This window comes from Drosophila subpulchrella, chromosome 2L, assembly GCF_014743375.2.
Source record: "Drosophila subpulchrella strain 33 F10 #4 breed RU33 chromosome 2L, RU_Dsub_v1.1 Primary Assembly, whole genome shotgun sequence".
Classification (NCBI taxonomy): Eukaryota; Metazoa; Arthropoda; class Insecta; order Diptera; family Drosophilidae; genus Drosophila; species Drosophila subpulchrella.
Window position 1 is genome coordinate 23696464 of NC_050610.1, and position 19027 is coordinate 23715490.

Genomic DNA, 19027 nt, shown 5'->3' on the forward strand with positions numbered 1-19027 from the left:
AAAGATGGTAGAGAAGAATCATATAAAATATCTATATCAAAGGTGATCTTATTAAAAATGTTTTTTAAATAATTCAGTATAATGAACATGGATTTAGGTTAAAATATCAATACATACCCAGGTTTAGTTTAATTCCGAAAACTCAGAGAATTGTTATAATCCATAATGAGCCCTTTGTTTTGTACCTACATCTATTTAGTTGGTAAGTTTCGCCGTTTAAATATATTCATAATTATGAAATAGTAATAGACAGATTTATAAGTACAGGTTATATTTTTTGATATTTTTTTAAACGTTTATAAAGGTTTGGTTACTAAAATTGTTTAAAAGAGAGTATAGATCAACGATAACTAATTCCCAACACTATAAGTATACTTATACCTTGTCAACTTTCAAATTTAGTTATGAGAACCACAGGAACTAATATTATCCGATGAGCACCCTTAACTTTTAACCCACATAAATGGAATTTGCTGGTTTTGCCGCTTGCAGTTAGGCCAACTCGATTTGCCTTAAGGGTATTTCCAAATTCAATCAGTCAGTGCACTTTATTTCCTGTCCCGCCATCCTGCGTCCTTAGTCCTTCGTCCTGCGAGCCTCTTCCTCTTTAGCCCTGCCTGCTTGGGCCGCCGGTGCACTTTTATTACACTCAATTTGCATGCAGTCGCGTTCGCCGGCAGCCGAGTTCGTTGCGTATTATTTAGCTATAAACATTTGCTGCATAGGCTCCGGATCCCCGAGAACCATTATTAAGTTGGAGCGAGTGCCTCCGCAATTTCACTTTCTGCTCCTGCTGCTGCCATTTAAGCGAAGTGCAACTGTTTTTTAGGTTTTAATTAAAACGGCGTCGCAAAGGAGCAGCAAAAAAAAGGGAATAAAATTTGGGTTATATACCCCTTTTCCCCACCACTTCAGCCGACCGGCTGCTGGCCGTGCCGCAATTAAGTTGTTGCATTTGCAACGAGTGCAAGTTCGACGGCTTCCCGCATAAATTATTGTGTGTTGCATACAAAAGGGCGCTTAACCCTCGGCCGCCGCAGAAACATTCGAAAGTGGCTGCAACAGCAACAATTTGGTGGAAAGTGAAAGAGCCGTGCCATTGAAGGGAGACAGCAACAGAGTGGCTGAAAAGGACCTCTTCTGATTGAGAGACCTCAGTCTGGTTTCAAATTTCAGGCATTCATCAGAATGAAAAAAATGTTAATTGACGTAGTCCACTTTAATGAAATTAAATTCAGAGTTAACCCATGTAAAAGGTGAAAATATTTCAGGTATTTTAATTATTTGCCTTTAAAGTCATTTGCTTTAAATAAATAAAATCACAATTAATATCGCTGCAAATGAGTGTGATTTTCAGCCTCCGGCTCTGTTGTTTGCACGTATTTATCTGTTTATTTATTTGCTTCACAAACTTTAAAAATACTTTAATTAAGAAAAGCAGCCAATCTAAACTTTGCATTTTTCATTTGCATTTTTTTTGGTATCTCTCACTGGCTTTTATGCCCAAGTATATTGTCTTTTAAATACCCGAAGCTCTTGGAAAGTTCGAAACTCTCAGGAAGCATAAACTTGGGCCATTAAATGCAGTGCTGGCTTAAATGTGCAAAACAATTTGAGATATAAAATGCCTAAAAACAAAACAAAAAATAATTTTTATCTGCAGAGCATAAATTGCATTTGGAAAGGCTTGAATTTTCCAACCCGCCTAATGAGCAAACCAAAATAAATTACGCTAATTTTCGTGCAAAAAGTTCAGAGGCGTGCGGTGAAAAAGAGTGTGAGGGGGTTGGTGGAATTATATTGGCTATGGATTTCATTAATATCCGAAATTTTTGGGGCTTGATTTAATTCGCGCGGCAGCCGCCCACATTAAATATTAATGGGGCATGGGCGGGTACATTTTTCAAGGCTTCATGTTATTTAATGTTTTTGTGTACCCCCATCTCTTTTATTTCCCCCAGCTTCGATGTGCGCGATAAGGAGAGCCTCAACCAGCCCCGACATTGGTCAGCCCCGGAGGTTTTTGGCTCACGTGCCAAATTCCATTTTGACTCGCAGCCAGCAACCTTGGAAATTAAGGTGAGATTTACCCCCTGGGTATCCCGAATCCATACCATCCATTAATATTGGATGAGGGTGTGGAGATGGATAATGAAATAAATGCGGGGATTTAACATTTCAAATTACCTGGAATTAAATAATGCATTCAATCGAAATGCACCTGAAAAGATGCATTCTCTGCAGACTTTTTTGGGCCACTGGGCATGCTTATTTCTATCTGTATAAAAAACTTTTAGCATGAATGCACATTTTAAATAAATAAATGTCCAAATGAAGGAAAAAAACCGGTAAATAAAAATAGCACAAAGTATCCTATTTAAATAGGTTGGCCTAAAATAATACAAATACAAATCGGTAGTAAAACTTTTATATTTAGATATTAAATTTCTTTTTTTGCCCCGACAAATGCAATTTGCGATACAAAACCAATGAAGCGATGAGTGTTATACATTTAATGAAAATGAAAATCCGGAATGCGTACCAGAAAAACATCAAAAAAAGAAGGAGAATTGGCCAAAAACAGAAAAACCAAATAGCGGAAGCAGCAATGGCGAAAACATGGCTAAGAAGAGCCGAGGAAACTGAATGTGGAATGTGGAAAACAAATTTAGATATCAAAAGTTGTTAAATTGCCTGGCGCACGCGAAATGTTTATTAATGTCTTGCATGTTTACAGATAACTTGATTTAGCGTTTCTGTCATGCAATACATAGATACATACCATCGCACTTCGTACTTCGTACTTATGCAATGTGTTTGCTACTTCAGTTCTTCGCCTTGGGTTTCCTTGCCCTGGCATTTGACTTTTTAAAGGCCAACTTAGTTAAGGTCTTAAGTGAGTTAAGCAATAAACAGGGGGTTCTCGTTAACGAGCTGCATTTTGAAATGAATGTGAAATGCACACGAAGGGGCGGCAGCCGTAAATCCGCCAGGTGAAAATGCTCTTGGAGTCTAGCAAAAAGTATTACTTATGAGTTATGTGCGAAAATTGCACTGGGTGGGCCGTTGGTGGGGTCTAAGCTTATAAATTAATTTTAATTGCGTTTCAATTGCGAGCCAATTAACTTGACGCTATTTATGAGTGGCAAGCGAATGCAGGAGTCGAGTACCTTTGAGTGGTTGTCATGAAAGGATACGCCCCATATCACCAATATCACTTCAAAGCGCTGGGTTTTCAAGGGTTTTTTCTTAGTAAAGCAGGTCAAAGACCCTCGAAATGCAACGAGAATCATACTTAATGAACCTGCAAAATATTTTGTTTGGGCGACAGACCTGAACGAAGTTTGTCATTAATATTTTACACTTCACAGAATAGTATTTTGCATATTCGTTTAAAACTAATATTTAAAATTCTTCTATTTAAGACAAAGAATATCCCCTGAATTTTTTGAATTCTTACGTACCTTTAATCCATTAAATTGTTAGAAAATAAACAAAAAGCATTTGGAGAAGCGAATTAACACTAACAGAATTATTTGATTTAAGCCTTTGAGCAATGTTCAACCAGAAAATGTCATAATAATGTTAGAAGTCCTGTCTCGGTCAATTGAATTATTTAATAAGTGAATAAATTCGAATGGAAAGAGCCAGGCGGCCAAGAGAACAATCCCGATAAATCCTATTTATTGAAAGCAACACAGATTTAGCACCGTCACACAAGCACACTTGAGAAAAAGTGACATAGAAGCAACATTTTGAAATCCACTCGAGTGAAAACCGCAAGAGCTCAAATGTCATGCAATAATTGAAAATTATATGGTCTTCTAGGCAAATGTGTGTGCATGCTAATTTCCCATTTACCTAGCCACCTGCATCACAGAGCACAAACCACAAATAATAACCTACCATTTTTGCAGGATGTCAAGCGACATGATCAGGGTATTTACCGCTGTCGTGTGGATTTTCGCACCAGTCAAACGCAAAGTTTCCGTTTCAATTTGTCAGTAATAAGTGAGTATTGCCCCCATGAAGGACTGTGAAACATTTGAATCGCATTCGGGAGTGTCATTGAAAAACGTATCTATCCATGTGTGTTTTTGCCTACTTCCTGTGTTTGTCTTTAGTACTTCCGGAGCAGCCAATCATCATGGACCGTTGGGGTCGTCAGCTGAATGGCTCTCAATTGGGGCCCAAACAGGAGGGCGATGATATCGTTATCACTTGTCGTGTGGTGGGCGGTAAGTTGAGCTGACTGACTACAAAGGACGAACTTAACCCCAATACCCCTATACACACACACACACACTCACACTGGCCATATCCGTATGCTCGGCTAGACAATTTCCTGTTAATTTCCTTAAAAGCTTTGACCGGCAAAAAAGCAAAAGCAAAGAAAAACATCGCACAAGGAAAAGTGCTGCAAATGAAAATATCACAAAGTCTGCTTTGGGTTTCACTACTTTCAGCTTTGGCACTGGCTCGGCTTGCCTTGTGGTATTTTTTCAAGCTTGACTTTTTAATTTGCACCATTTTTCGTTTTTACTAGCATTTTACTAACTCCATTTTTTTCTGGATTTTTTTTTGGGTATCCCTATAGGTCGGCCGCAACCGCAGGTCCGTTGGCTCGTAAATGGACTGCTTGTCGACAATCAAAACGAGCACAATTCCGGCGATGTTATCGAGAACCGTCTGTTGTGGCCGTCGGTGCAGCGCAACGATTTGAATTCCGTATTCACATGTCAGGCACTGAATACGCAATTAGATAAGCCCAAGGAGAAGAGCTTCATACTGGATATGCACTGTAAGTAGCGTTGATTGGAACAGGGAACCTCCGAACCCATGGCCCTAATACATTTGTCGAAGGTCTGATGGTCTAAAATGAAAACCACAAGCCAGCCAGTTACTTAAGTCCTAAAAGAAAACAGGAACAGTGTGATTAAAGAGAGTTTTCAGACAAATTAATATCTTATACTCCTGCAAGGGTAAGAAAAGAAAATATAAAGAAAACTTGTATAAAACAAAACTATCCATAGTATTATCAGGACAGTTTTTCATTTTCGGTTTTCCTGATTTACAGGTATAAGAGTATTCATGGATTGAGAAAATAAATGTAGAAAACTGGAAAAAACTGAAAACTGAGTTAATATGATATTTAAATTTTTAAACTAACAAATACAGAAATCTGGGAATATAATGCAAGGAATTTAAAATAATTTCCACTTCACTGATTTCTAGTTATTTAAAGATCTAAAGATTAGAAAAGAAAAATATAAGAACTAGGATTTAGAAAAATTAAAATTAAATTAGATTTAGGATTAGAGTTTAATTTTTATACTTTCACTGATTTAAAGATATTAGAATGTTCATATGTTACTTAGAACAATTTGACTCAAAATTAAATTTCAACGGGATTTATTTAAAGCAGACTTTTCAAATATAACAGTTTGAAGACATTTTTAATAATATTTCAAATACTATAAAGAGGAAATCTTTTTTAAATAAAAAAAAACAAAATGTATTGCAGATCTAAAGTAAAGTACAGTTAAATTTTTTTGTAAAGTAAGACTAGTCAAAACTTGAAAGAGGCAAACCTTACCTTCCGGCCAAAGAACACTTGCCATAATGTTAAATGCGGCATTAAAAGGGCCATTAAATAATTATATGCTAACTGGAGAGAACAACATTGACGATGGGGGGCGTCAACTCCTGAATGTCAGGCCCTCGAGCTTCCGTGTTCGCAGAACCCGTGGACTCGTTCCACTCCATCCTCCGTGTACAATGCGCCAGGAGCTCAAGGAGCCCAGTATCAACGAGCAGCAGACACGGCATCGGAAGGCCGGACAAAGTCATAATCCTGCCAGGAAGTGCAGCACTTGAGAGCTGTCGAGTCGTAATAGACACAAATTGTTGTTGATACTGGCCAACAAACACATAAACACACAGCCCCTAGTAAATAAACCTGAATGGGGGGTCCGAAATGATTGCCGTACAAAACGAACTGCAATTATGAGACCATGAAATATTATGGTAAACAGTTTTAATTACAATTGCATTGAATTGAATGTTCTGCCTGTCCAATTACAGTGAAGCCCCTGGTGGTGAGAATCCTGGAGCCGCCCAGTTCGATGATTGCCGATCGTCGCTACGAGGTGTCCTGTGAGTCCTCCGGCTCTCGGCCGAACGCCATCATCACCTGGTACAAGGGAAAACGGCAATTACGACGCACAAAGGTTGGTATATATATGGTATATAGGGTATGGCATAGGGCTTCCATGGAGTGGAGTGACCGCAATTGACGCAGCTAGTTGGCTTGGCTGGCTCCATGCTGCTGCTCCTGTTGACTGACTCACGTTCAGCTCGATAACTTATTGTGTTTGCACAGTCATGCCAAACAAACGGAGCTCGTAACTCCTGACCCACCCACCTTTCCCATCTCCGGGACATCCGTACATATAGTGCAGAGACAGACAGAACCAGAACCAGAACGAGTACCAGAAATCCACCCACTTGTTGTCCCTGGGCGTGGTTCACACTCGCAGCTGGGTCCTAGTCCAGTGCCCCCGGCCAATCCCACAACTTGGTTAGAATAAACACAGATAATGTGATATAAACTCCACAATACACAAACGATTCCAGTCCGCTTTGCATTTCGCTTTGGCCCACCCACTTTTCCGTTTTTTACCCTTTCAACGGCAGTCTGCAAAGTCTGGAAAAAGCCTGATTTAGTTATCACCCTACCTTTAATAACTAGTTTTTATTTATTTAAGAATTCTTCTAGGACCTAAGAAAGTTTTGATAATTTATTTATTATAACAAATGCTTAAGAAACCCATTTCTTTAAATTAATTAGCTACTTTATCTAATATTCAATTTCAGATTTTTATGAGCTATAGTATGTAATATTTCATATAAGTTATCACCCTACTTTTTCGAGTTAGTCCTTGAGTTATATTTAAAATATTTTTTTTTCAATACATTTTTTAAAATATATTTTAAAAAACAATTTCGTTTATTTTATGAAATTTTTACCATTATTTCATAATTAGTTTTAAACAATACCTTTTATTTTAGTGAGGGTATTCCGAAACATAGGTACTATAACCTAGTGTATCTGTTTGTTGCTTTCTTTTTTTCACTTTTTTCTCTCTTCAACTTTGGACAAATTTATGGGAGTTTTGGCGCAATTTTGTTGCAATTCATTTTTGTGTGTCGGGACCTCCAGTGGAGTCCTGGTTAGCTATATCCCGACCCGGGCCTCTTTGGTCTGTTGGCCCGTTGTTTATGTCCATGTCTATCCGCTTATATGCATACACGCTGATTGCTTTGCCGTTTTGGCCAGCTCCTGGGTCTCGGCACCAGACCAATGTTTTTTAAAGACCGGAAATGTTTTTCAGTAGTTTTCATGTAGCATAAAGTTGCCGTAATGCGGCATAGGTCCTTCTCCCGCTGCCCCCAGTCCTTGTCTGATGTCCTCGGTCTTGCCATCCCACATGTTTTACATGCCTTTTCGTACCCTACTTTGGGGTTTCTAATATATGTCTGTGTCTGCCACACCCCCCCCCCCCCCCCCCCCCCGTTTTTGGCCAGGTTGTGGGTGGGCGTGGGCTCAGGCGGAGTGTTTTAGCCATGGAAAGCAATGGCATTAATCAAAGCTCCGCAGACGGTCTAATTGAGAAGTTTAGCCTACGAATTGAATTGGCCTATGCCTACAACGTTGAATAATGCAAATGCTCTGGACTGACTATTTAAAATGAAATCCTGCAAGGGAAGCTAAGATTATTTTATACATTTAAAATTGTGTTTTATCATTAGGGTTTTTTAAATCACTTTTAAATACATTTTTAGATGTCTGAAAGTATGCAACTATATATTTTGAACATAGAAGTGCATTCAGAAACACAACTATAATTTATTCAATGCATTATTTTTGGCGCATAATATAATATTAAAAAAAACTTTTGTGATTTGTGCGGAACCCCTTTATTCTTATTATTTATTATTAATGTAGTAACTTTAATTTTATCTTTCGCCTGAGTGGTCACTCTTTATCCACTCGTCTTCAGCCTTCCGAAATGACCCAAAGCCGTTTCAAATAAATCCCAATCGATCATATTTCGCCTCCTAAAGACAAGGATTTATATTCCCGCTAACTGCCACCACTTTAACACCCCCCTCCCCTAATAAACCCCATCGCCAAATCGCATTTCTCTCAAAAGCCCTGCCTTGGAGCGATTTGAGCAATGTGTAAACTGCTAACAAAGGGAGACACATGGCGAGGAATCGGGGTAAAACACTTTATGGCCATACCAACTATACGGCTCGACTAATTGTGTGACGCCTTTTGTTGGTGTCCCTGTCTGCCATTAAATTTATAATACCCCCAGAGCACACACACAGAGCAACCCACACGTGGCACACATAAAGCCCGAACAAACATACCAATAAATTTTAAATTGCAAACATAAAATATTTCGACAAATTTGCAAACAACAAAAAAACGAGAGGAAAACACAAAGAAAAGGAAACTTTGCCTGGAGGCAAGGTCTCGGCAAGAGTCTCGGGAAAACTGGTGGGCGGTTTTCGGTTCGGTTTGGGAAAACTTAATTAATGCAGAAACATTTTCTTATATTTTCTGTGCACTTTTTCCTTAACGTTTTATTTCTTGCAGGACGACATATCAAAGAACTCGACACGCTCCGAGCTGAGCTTTGTGCCGACCACAGACGACGATGGCAAATCGATAACATGCCGTGCGGAAAATCCAAATGTGAATGGCCTGTATTTGGAGACCATGTGGAAATTGAATGTCGTTTGTAAGTATTACAAATTGTGCTTAAGTCTAAAGTATGAGTGAAATGGAAATGGCAATGGGGAGAAGGTCCTTCCCGCAGGAGGAACCAGAAGGAGCGAGGGGAGGGCCAGGCATTTGCCGACAGCTACCAAAAGGTAGACAGTCCCGGGCTCCGAACAAGACCAGGCTGAAATTTATTACGGCGGCGATGTCGCCATCGCCATCGCTGCCGTTGAAAGCCTTTAAAATGCAAATAAATCAAAGACAAATGACAAATTGTGAATAATTTGCCAAAGGGCCAAAACACTGTGTGGCGTTTCGAAAAGGAGGGTTCCCAGGCACAAATGAAATATGTGGGCTAACAAAATGTATGGCAGTCGCTTAAATTAAATGAAGGACTTGTGCTGCGGCCCCGTTTCAATAAAAATAAATAAAAAATAACTTTCACATCATAGCCCTAAAGAGGGGATTCGAAATGGTCTTTCACCTGCAAGTTTCATGAAAAATCTCACAATAATTGTAAATCCCGCTTTAAGCCAGTTCAATTCGTATTCCATAATACCGACATAACCATCAGGAAAGTACTGCGGACATCGTAAAGTTGAAAACAAAAGGGGTTGGAAGGGGAAATCGAGTAGAATTCGACTGCGTTACGTATACGCCATGTTTATCGTGGCCAAAATTTTCCATCCCCTGCTCTACCATTTTCTTTTTCCGTTTCCAAGGGCATCACGTAATAGCATTTCTTTGCTTTTCATTTCTTAAAATATGAATATTTTCCTTACTTCAATCTGCGTTGGAAAATATTTTGGTTACGCCTAACAAAACTCGCGTATAGACGTGTGTATATGGGCGCAATATGATTATATTTTTTATGCCCCACACATACTTCCCGGGCTCATATTTTATGTTTTAGAATATTATTTTTTATTTGTTTGTTTTTGCTCACGTTAAAGCAATTGACGGTGCTTCGTACGGTGTTGTTTTTTGTTGCCACGTTGGCGCAAATAAACTTTATGATCGGCACGTAGCCATACACACATCGGTGTGCGCCCAAATGTTTGTTTTCGGGGAAAATTCTTGTGTTGCGGTAGGCACAAGGTTTTTTTCTGGAAAAATCTCACGAATAGTCTGTTTAATTTATTCACAAATTCTAGACTTCAAAGAGCTTACAAAATTAATGCCAATTAACTAAGGCAACAAGGGAAATGTTTTGAGTTTCTCAGATATACATGGCTTTCGATTATATTTAGTGAAATATTATATTTTGTTAATTCCTTATTTATTTTTGATTAAAAAACTATATTTCATAATTTATAAGCTACTCAAAATCACCTAAAGTATATTTAAGAACAGCATTAGACATATCTGTACTGAAGAACTCCAGACAAATTAAACCTCTTCTATCTTAGTTGAAATTTTAAAAGAGTGTCAGCCATAAGTTCTTTTAAGTTGTCCTTATCCTTCATATGAACAGATAAATTCCAGTTTGTTCTAATTTAGGTACAGACCGAATTTATATGCCTCGGCATCTTTATGTCTTTGTTTTTGTTGGCCATGCTGTTGGAATACGATATCTGCATCACGCGTGAGTTATTATGCCAACTGCGTTTTGGCTCCTTAGGCACGACATTTGCCAAGGCCATTTGGTCATGCTTTATGCCATGGGTTGCCCATCTCATACCCGAAATACCCCTCCGAAACTGCCATTGTATAATTTTGTTTATATCTCGCATGTGTGCCAGAGTGTAAGCGACTGACTCGTTTTAAAATTTATAATGTAACCGAGAGGGGTAGCCTTAGTTGGTCTCCTAGCAATGGAAACAAGACAAAACATGCAATGCAATCACAGACGCTGTTCAGGATCCCCCAAGAGTGCAGAACTGGAAAAGAAATGGCACTGTGAAAATAAGTAGCTACTTGTAAATTAGAAAACAAGAACAATTTTTAAGTTCGAAACCCATTTATTAAAATTTAAAGTTTTAAAAAATACATTACTTTATTTCTTCGTGTAATTTTCGTAAAAATTAATCAAACAAATCTCGGTTTTAAATTTTTCATCACTAAATGCCCTTTATTTTAGACCTCGCCATCTGCTATAGAGTCTTGTTAGTAACATTTTCAAGTTTAAACATTTTATTTAATTTACGACCTTATCCAGGTTAGCTCCCTTATACTAAATTAAAATATTCCATTTTTGGTAAGTGTGTATTTATTTTTTTCAGTGTTTGTGTGGCAGACCCCGCAGCACTGCAGACAATACGTATGAATCACATACGCACGCAGACGAGCTGTAAGTGTCTTGCCGTATGTGCTTTTGTGGCCATTGTTTATGGCCGGGAACCTCGGCGGGCTGCTCCTCCTGGATGGGGGGATCTCCTCCCCGGTGGTGGAGCTGGTGGAGCGTGCCTGGCATTTGGAAAAAGCGAAAGCTTACGCCACATGTATCGCATTGAATGCCACAATTTGAGTTGATATTTTTAAAGTGGCAATAGAAGCGCTCTCCGCTGCTGCTGCTGCGGCGATTGTGCGTTATATCGTATATATTATAGGGGGCGGTGTCATTTTTAATGGTTCTTCGTCTCCACGGTGGAGTCCGAGGACAAATCGGCCACTAGGGTATCGTAGACGGCATGCGGCACCACTGTGCCCACAATCTTCGTGTTCACATCGGTCTTCACGCGTATGATCTGTATCTTTTGGTTGTTCTTTTCGATTATCAGCTCGATCCGGTCCCAAATGGGCAGCATTAGACCGGAAAGCACGTGGTAGGTGCGCACCCGGAGCCCCACTTCGCAGCTCGCCGGATACGGGCAGATCCGACTCCAGTAGACATGGGAGCACTTGTTCAAGCAAAAATCGTACTGCTGCAGCCAGAACTCTTGGGCTTTTTCCGGGTCTACCTTGACATATCGCGATGAAATCGAGCTGAGCGTCTCCAAACGGACTTGGGGACCTGTATTGGGTCGATAGATTTGTAGATTTATCTTTCCGGATGTTGCATCCGACGAATTGGACTGCGCCTGCAGGCACAAAATTGAGGAGTTCTTGTTGTGGCGCAGCTGCTGAAGAACATAGAAGCCATCGTGTTCGTGTTGGCCCTCCTTTCGGTATCTAGGGAGTTTTATAAATTAGTTGAATAAATAAACAAACACATGGGCAATTGTAAACGGAAAAATACCAAAATCAAACGTTTGAGGTTTACCAACTCGATATAATCGAGTAGAAACGTTCTTGATATCAAGATGAATCTTTTCTCAGATTTATTATTCAAAATAAAAAAGAGATGGAACTAGTCCTGATATTGTTTTTGAAAGCTAATAAAGTCTAGAATATCCTGAACACTTATTCACAAGTTTGAGAATACCATGTTGACTTGTTCGAGAACAATTATTCTTGAAATTAAGACAAAATTATTCTCGAGATGAAGCGATAGATAAAATAAAGATGAAAATGAGATTTAATTGATCCGAGTGTAAAATCTAGTGTAATATAAAATCATACTCACTTGGCGAGGGCTGTTTCAAAGGACATGCCCCGTTCCACAGTCACCGTATGTAGTTCAGTTGCCGCAGTTCCGGTGGCATGCTTCCTTATAAATCTTACTCGCTTGATAGATTTTACACTGGCCCCATGGGCATCCAAATCGAGGATGCCCAGATCGAAGCGTCCTGTGCGCTTCATTTGCATGATTAGTGAGTACATCTTGTCCAGAAAGAATTTGAAGAGGGCATTTTGGATTTCCACGCGACAGCCTAGGATGCGATTGAGGAACTTGGATATGTTATTACTATCCTTCTCCACGCTGAACACCTTCACTTTGTTCTCCTCGCGAACATTGAGCATTCCCACGCCGGCCATGGACACACTGCAATCGTATAGGAAGTCCCCCTTGTAGGATTGGGGTATTTCAGATGGATCCATTGGCTTTTCCCTGGTCAGCTGTTGCATCACACTCTCCAGGGCACTGCGACCGATGCTGTTGTCGATGTTGAACTGGGATAGATCCCGGGCATCGGTGGCACGACGATCTCCTTGTGTCAGGGCCCCCAGACTCTCCAGCCTTTTGGCCACCGTGGAGGCGAAACGCCGCTCACCAGCCAGATCCGTGATCACGAATACATATTCCGGTGAATTGACCTGATTGGAACGATGAGTGCGTCCGAATTGCTGGATGGCTCTGTCCGCACTCCAAGGGAGTTCCAGAGTGATGTGCAGACGACGCCTCTGGTTGGAGACCCTCTTGTCACTCTGCAGGGAAATTCCACTGGAGGCCGCCTCCGAGATGATGGCCACGTGCTTACTGCCCTCCATAAAGCGCTGCTTCTCCCGATAGTTCACCAAATCCATCGAAGAGTCGTTTTCGCAACGCGGCTCATACTTATAGCCATCGTACTCCGTTCGCACTACTCTTCCACGACGACCTGTCATCTCGGCCACCAGATTGGTGCCTCCAAGTTCCGAGATTAGTTTGTCCAGGGTATTGGGTGGCAACTTCTTGCCTAGAAACTCGATTTTCTCCAGTAGCATTTCCCGTGCGTTGATACAACGTTCCACATCTCTTTCGGTGATGTTCGCCTTCTGGGGTTTGCTAGTATCGAAAGTGTAGGTGGGGTCGCCATCGTTATCCTGGGCCCTCATGTTATTGCAAAGGTGCTGCAGAATGCGCTCCTGCATGGTGATCTTCTCCACTGTTTAGGAGGATAAGGGATTTTTAGTTCTTTAATATAAACATGGGTGCATGCCATAACGCCCATGGGGGTAAAATACATACGATACAAATGCATCTAAGATTTTTTCTTTTAATTTGTTTTAATGGCCGTTATATCATGCAGTTTATATATACCAAAATATACTTACCCTTATCCGTCTTGGGTGGACGTCCTCGTCGCTTTCGTCCCGTTTTGGTACGCTCGTCCTCTGCCGTCCAGCTGCATTCGTACATCTCGATATCACTTTCACCAGCTTCGGCATCCATATCATCGTCGAACCAATCGGGATTCATCTTGGCCTTCTTGGCTCTTGGTGGTCGGGATCTGGACTCCGGTTCGAAATTTCCCGTGTTCAGAAGATGATGAAAAGAGTCGCGCTTGGGAGCCGGGAAATGCTTCTCCACAAACGATTGGATAATCATCTTGGAGGTGGACACAAAGGTGCTGAGCTTGCCTTGATGACGCTCCAAATGCTCCAGGGTGCGTGACTCCCCAGTGGATTGGAGCCCGATAACCACCGCCTTGCCCATTCGCGTTGCCTGTCGCGTCATCTTGACCACATGATCCACCTTGGAGGCGATGCACAGGTTCTTGAAAAAACGCTGATGGGCGCACCAGAATTGGCAGGTGATTATCTTCTGGACCCGGTTCTCAATGCACATCAGGCGGCAGGCCCTCTGGAACTTCTTGTTGATCTCGGCCCAGAGTTCCGCTGCCAAGTTGTAGCTTTTGCGGAAATACTTGGGCATGGGCACCTCCTCGATGCGAAAGCTGACATCCTTGAAGCTCAGCTGACGAGCTATGTAGGTGCCCCTTAGCTTCATATCCATGGCCACGATTTCCATGGCTCCAATGCCCCGCTTCTCCACCGCATTCACAAACTCATAGAACTCAGGGTAGGCTGTACCAGGACCCCAGAGACCCAATCTCACCATATAGGCCATGTTCCTGGGCTCACTGGCTCCCGTGGCCGAGGCATAGACCACTCGGGCCTTTGGTAGCAGCTTCTGCAGATCCAAAACTGTGGTTCCTGTCTTGGTTGACTTACCCACGTTCATCAAACTAAGATTCTTGGCCTTGTGGCACTCATCGAATACAATCACTCCATCGAACTTCTTGCCCAGCCAGTTGACCAATTGACGTAGTCGAGTCTTGTACTTTGAGTTGGCAGTCAGGGATTCTCCAATGAGTGCTGTATAGGTACAGAATATCACTCCCCTGCGGAAGTTCTCGTTTTCCTCCGAGTCAATACGACTGTACTTGAACTTGCTAATGGGCACCACTCGAACCTGCTCGTGGGCTCCTATATCCGAGAGATCCCTTTCAGCATCGAATTTTAGGTCATTGGACACGGAAATCCAGAGGGCTCGTCGCCTGCCCTTTAAGTAGTTGTCATAGATGATGCCCGCAATGGTGCGACCCTTGCCCACTCCGGCTCCATCGCCCAGGAGGAAGCCCGCCCGCTCGCCGCTGGGCAGGATTTGCTCGTGGGCCTGGCAGGCATAGACCACCGCCTCCAGTTGCAGGGCACTCAGGCACTCGGTGGTCTTCGAGGGCAACCCCAGTTGGTAAGTTATATCAGGTAGCTCCACTGAAGACAAAGTAGCCGTTTCCACCACAGGATCAGGATGGGCACGGCCAACCTTCAGCTTGCTGGGCCAGTAGGCAGCAAAGGTATCGGCCACTCCGATCTCTTCGTAGTCCACCTCCTCATCTTCCACAGCCTGTTCGGGTGGGAACGCTGCTGGAACATCCCTGGTCATCAGTGGTTCCTTGAGCATAGCTCCCGGGCATCCATTACTCGTCATGGGCAGCGCCAAATATGGCTGCCCACTCTGCAATATCTGGTGGAGTTCAAATGCTGTAAAGCTCTTTCCCATTCCTCGCGACTGACCCAAACCCATCGAGGGCGGATCCATTTGCACATTTGTGATTAGACCATCGGGTCCTCTGGTATACTTAACGGATATATCCTCTCCCTGGGCGCCCTTCAATCGCGTGACTATCGGAACTTGGGCCAAGGCGCGATGCGATGTGGTAGCCACCGGATTGGCCATCGAAAAGACGGCAGGACTTGCAGTTTGCGTTGGCTTAAAGTATATCATTTGGTTAACGGGTGCTACAGGGAGTGGAGGTTTAAATTGCAGATTCTGTGTTGGATAAGCTGTCTTCTGTGGTTCCTTAACAGCAGCCTCAGTTTTTGGGGGTTCCACTTCAGGCTCAATCTCCACCATGGGTAGGGAGTCCAGTTCTGCCTGAAGACGTGCATCCACATCATCTTCAATTTCTTTGGTATCAGCTGGCGCAGGACTCTTCTCAAGATTTTTCTTCTCTGGTGGCGACTCTTCTTGGTTAGATTGCAGTTCATGACCTCCGTAAATGAAGTCCAGCTCATCCTGAATTTGTGTTAATTTTTGGTTTTGCTCATCGTCATAATTTCCGTTATCAAATAACTGGTTTTCATTTTGATTGGATTCATTATTTACGATCTCGTTTGTAGTTATATCATCAAAGATCATTTCAGGCAGCAATTCTAGAAGGATGCAATCATTACTTTGGTTAAATTCTGGATTCATTTGCAGAGTAGTGTCTTGACCTTTAGTAATAATATTGTTTTCGGATGAAACCGAAGGTTCATATTTAGCATCATCGGTAATAGGTGTTTCATATGGATTAAGTTCTCCCTGTCTTATAAATCTAGTTTCAGGCTTACCCACCATTTCACTCATATCTGCATCGGTGCAATTGCTTATAGAAAGGGGCGCTGATTTGCTATTAGAATTAAGGCCAAGGCTATCATGCTCCACTGGTTGATGATTCATAGTTGCTTCGGTGTAATTACTCACAGAAAAGAGTTGGGATTTGATATGAGAATTGAAGCCCAAGTTATTGTGCTCCACTGGATGATAATTCAAGGCTGTGCCGTCTCCATCTTGACTTGACTTTTTGACCGATATTAGCGTATTTTCCAAGTCCTGACAGTCTCCTACCATGTTGTCGATTCTCTTTGGACTCACACTTTCCATTTCAATGGAGGGCATATTTTTTTCCTCCGCTGTAAAATTTGTTTGGGGATTATTACTCGATCCTGCTATCTGCTGTGTAACCACTATAGAGGGCGCACTTTTGTCAACCGTCTGATCTTCCAATTTCTCGTCGTTGGGCTTAGCTCTCTTTGGGGAGATGATTACTTCATGGGTTTTAGCTCTTAAATGCGATTTAGTCGCCCTTCCACCTTTCTTGGTGCTCTTAACCCCTTCTGATTTTGCAAAGTTATTTGATTTGTTTGAATCCGAGGGTTCTGGGGTACCAGTGTCCGTGAGACGTCCCCTAACCGAATTTTCTTTATCATAACTTGAAGGCATCGTCACCCTTGCAGGTGAAGAGGGCCTGGCATAGTTCTCGGTGGGTTCTGGGGTACCGGTACGTCCCCTAACTGAATTTTCTGCGTTATTATCCAAGTTTCTTTCTGATCCGGAACGTCTAGAGCTTGAACGCCCCGATGAGGTGGACTTTGCAGGTGAAGGTGGCTTGGCATAATTCTTCGTGGGTTCTGGGGCACCGGTACGACTCCCACCTGAATTTTGTTTATTATTATACAAGGTTCTTGCTGATCCGGAAAGTCTCAAGCTTGAACGCCTCGATGAGGTGGACTCTGCAGGTGAAACTGGATTAGCATAATTCTCCGTGGGTTCTGGGGTGACGGAACGTCTCCTAACCGAATTTTTTTCATTATAACTTGAATGTCTCCGTGAGGTGGACTTTGCAGGTGAAGATGGCCTGGCATAATTCTCCGTGGGTTCTGGGGTGACGGAACGTCTCCTTGCCGAATTTTCTGCATTATTATCCAAGTTTCTTGCTGAACCGGAGAGTCTTGAGCTTGAATGCCTCGGTGAGGTGGACTTTGCAGGTGAAGATGGCCTGGCATAATTCTCCGTGGGTTCTGGGGTGACGGAACGTCTCCTTGCCGAATTTTCTGCATTATTATCCAAGTTTCTTGCTGAACCGGAGAGTCTTGAGCTTGAATGCCTCGGTGAGGTGGACTTTGCAGGTGAAGATGGCCTGGCATAATTCTCCGTGGGTTCTGGGGTGACGGTACGTCCCCTTACCGAATTTTCTTCAATTTTATCCAAGTTTCTTGCTGAACCGGAGACTCTCGAGCTTGAATGCCTTGGTGAGGTGGACTTTTTAGGTGAAGATGGCATGGCATAATTACGTCCCCTAACTGAATTTTTTTTATTATCCAAGTTTCTTGCTAATCCGGAACGTCTAGAGCTTGAACGCCTCGATGAGGTGGACTCTGCAGGTGAAACTGGCCTGGCATAATTCTCCGTGGGTTCTGGGGTACCGGTACGTCCCCTAACTGAATTTTTTTTACTATCCAAGTTTCTTGCTAATCCGGAACGTCTAGAGCTTGAACGCCTCGATGAGGTGGACTCTGCAGGTGAAACTGGCCTGGCATAATTCTCCGTGGGTTCTGGGGTACCGGTACGTCCCCTAACTGAATTTTTTTTACTATCCAAGTTTCTTGCTAATCCGGAACGTCTAGAGCTTGAACGCCTCGATGAGGTGGACTCTGCAGGTGAAACTGGCCTGGCATAATTCTCCGTGGGTTCTGGGGTACCGGTACGTCCCCTAACTGAATTTTCTTTATTATCCAAGTTTCTTGCTAATCCGGAACGTCTAGAGCTTGAACGCCTCGATGAGGTGGACTCTGCAGGTGAAACTGGCCTGGCATAATTCTCCGTGGGTTCTGGGGTACCGGTACGTCCCCTAACTGAATTTTCTTTATTATCCAAGTTTCTTGCTGATCCGGAACGTCTAGAGCTTGAACGCCTCGATGAGGTGGAATGTGCAGGTGAAGGTGGCCTGGCATAATTATACGAGGGCTCCGGAGTACCGGAAGCCCTGGTACGTCCCCTAACCGAATTGTCTTTATTATTATCTGAGTTTCTTGCCGTACGAATTAATGTTGAACGTCTCAAAGACATTGCAGGTGAAGCTGGCCTGGTGCTGGTAGCCCTGGTACGTCCCCCAATCGAATTTTCTTTATAATTACCAACGTTTTTTGGTGAACAGCTACGTCTCAAACTTAAACGGGTATTTCTTTTGTCGTCATCATAATCATCATCTGTCTTTGTGCCACTACGAGAACTCCTTTTATAAGGCATTTCACTAGAGTTACATTGACATTGACAAATTTTATTTGTTATAGTTTTATTCGATTTCTTTTTGGGTTTTTTTTTTTCTTTTTTATTCACCGATGTTCACAGTTCAAAGTTATCACACTGAATGAGCAAAGTTTCCCTTTTTCGTATGACAACAATTTATCAAATTTTCATAGCCTACTTGTGTATGAATTATAAACTAGTTTGTAAAAGTGAAAATCAAAGCCTACTTGTGAAAAATAACCAATTTGGTTTTGATTGATATTCAAATGCTATAATCGGCTATTTGGTTTAAAACTCTTAAAACAAAGAATTTTTTTTTTTAAATTTGTCAAAACTAAAATATTTGATAATAA

General features: G+C 42.1%; 2 protein-coding genes across 3 annotated transcripts in view; one reads left to right on the forward strand and one right to left on the reverse strand.

Moving 5' to 3' along the window:
* Window positions 1-19027, forward strand: part of LOC119547092 (neural cell adhesion molecule 1) — a 73863-nt gene that overhangs the window by 34667 nt on the left and 20169 nt on the right. Inside the window, exons 4-9 of the mRNA XM_037853791.1 lie at window positions 1962-2079; window positions 3918-4011; window positions 4125-4238; window positions 4598-4801; window positions 6085-6230; window positions 8669-8813. Coding sequence (XP_037709719.1) covers window positions 1962-2079; window positions 3918-4011; window positions 4125-4238; window positions 4598-4801; window positions 6085-6230; window positions 8669-8813 — 821 coding nt within the window. The remainder of the gene's footprint in view (window positions 1-1961; window positions 2080-3917; window positions 4012-4124; window positions 4239-4597; window positions 4802-6084; window positions 6231-8668; window positions 8814-19027) is intronic.
* Window positions 10964-18778, reverse strand: LOC119547090 (protein strawberry notch). 2 transcript variants are annotated; one of them, XM_037853790.1, is made up of 4 exons: window positions 16100-18778; window positions 13652-16036; window positions 12300-13482; window positions 10964-11905 (listed from the first exon to the last, which is right to left on the reverse strand). In XM_037853790.1, exons 1-4 carry the CDS (start codon window positions 18672-18674, stop codon window positions 11359-11361), a joined length of 6690 nt encoding a protein of 2229 aa, XP_037709718.1. In that variant the 5' UTR covers window positions 18675-18778; the 3' UTR covers window positions 10964-11358. The 2 variants fall into 2 exon arrangements, with proteins under 2 accessions (XP_037709718.1, XP_037709717.1); XM_037853789.1 differs by having other exon boundaries at window positions 13652-18778.

Bases quoted from the DNA above. Each gene is read 5' to 3' on its own strand.
- LOC119547090 (XM_037853789.1), bottom strand. From the start codon at position 18,674: ATGCCTTATAAAAGGAGTTCTCGTAGTGGCACAAAGACAGATGATGAT. The intron at 13,483-13,651 runs GTAAGTATATTT...CCTCCTAAACAG, and splicing joins TCCACCCAAGACGGATAAGG to TGGAGAAGATCACCATGCAG. The intron at 11,906-12,299 runs GTGAGTATGATT...AAAACTCCCTAG, and splicing joins TTTGAAACAGCCCTCGCCAA to ATACCGAAAGGAGGGCCAAC.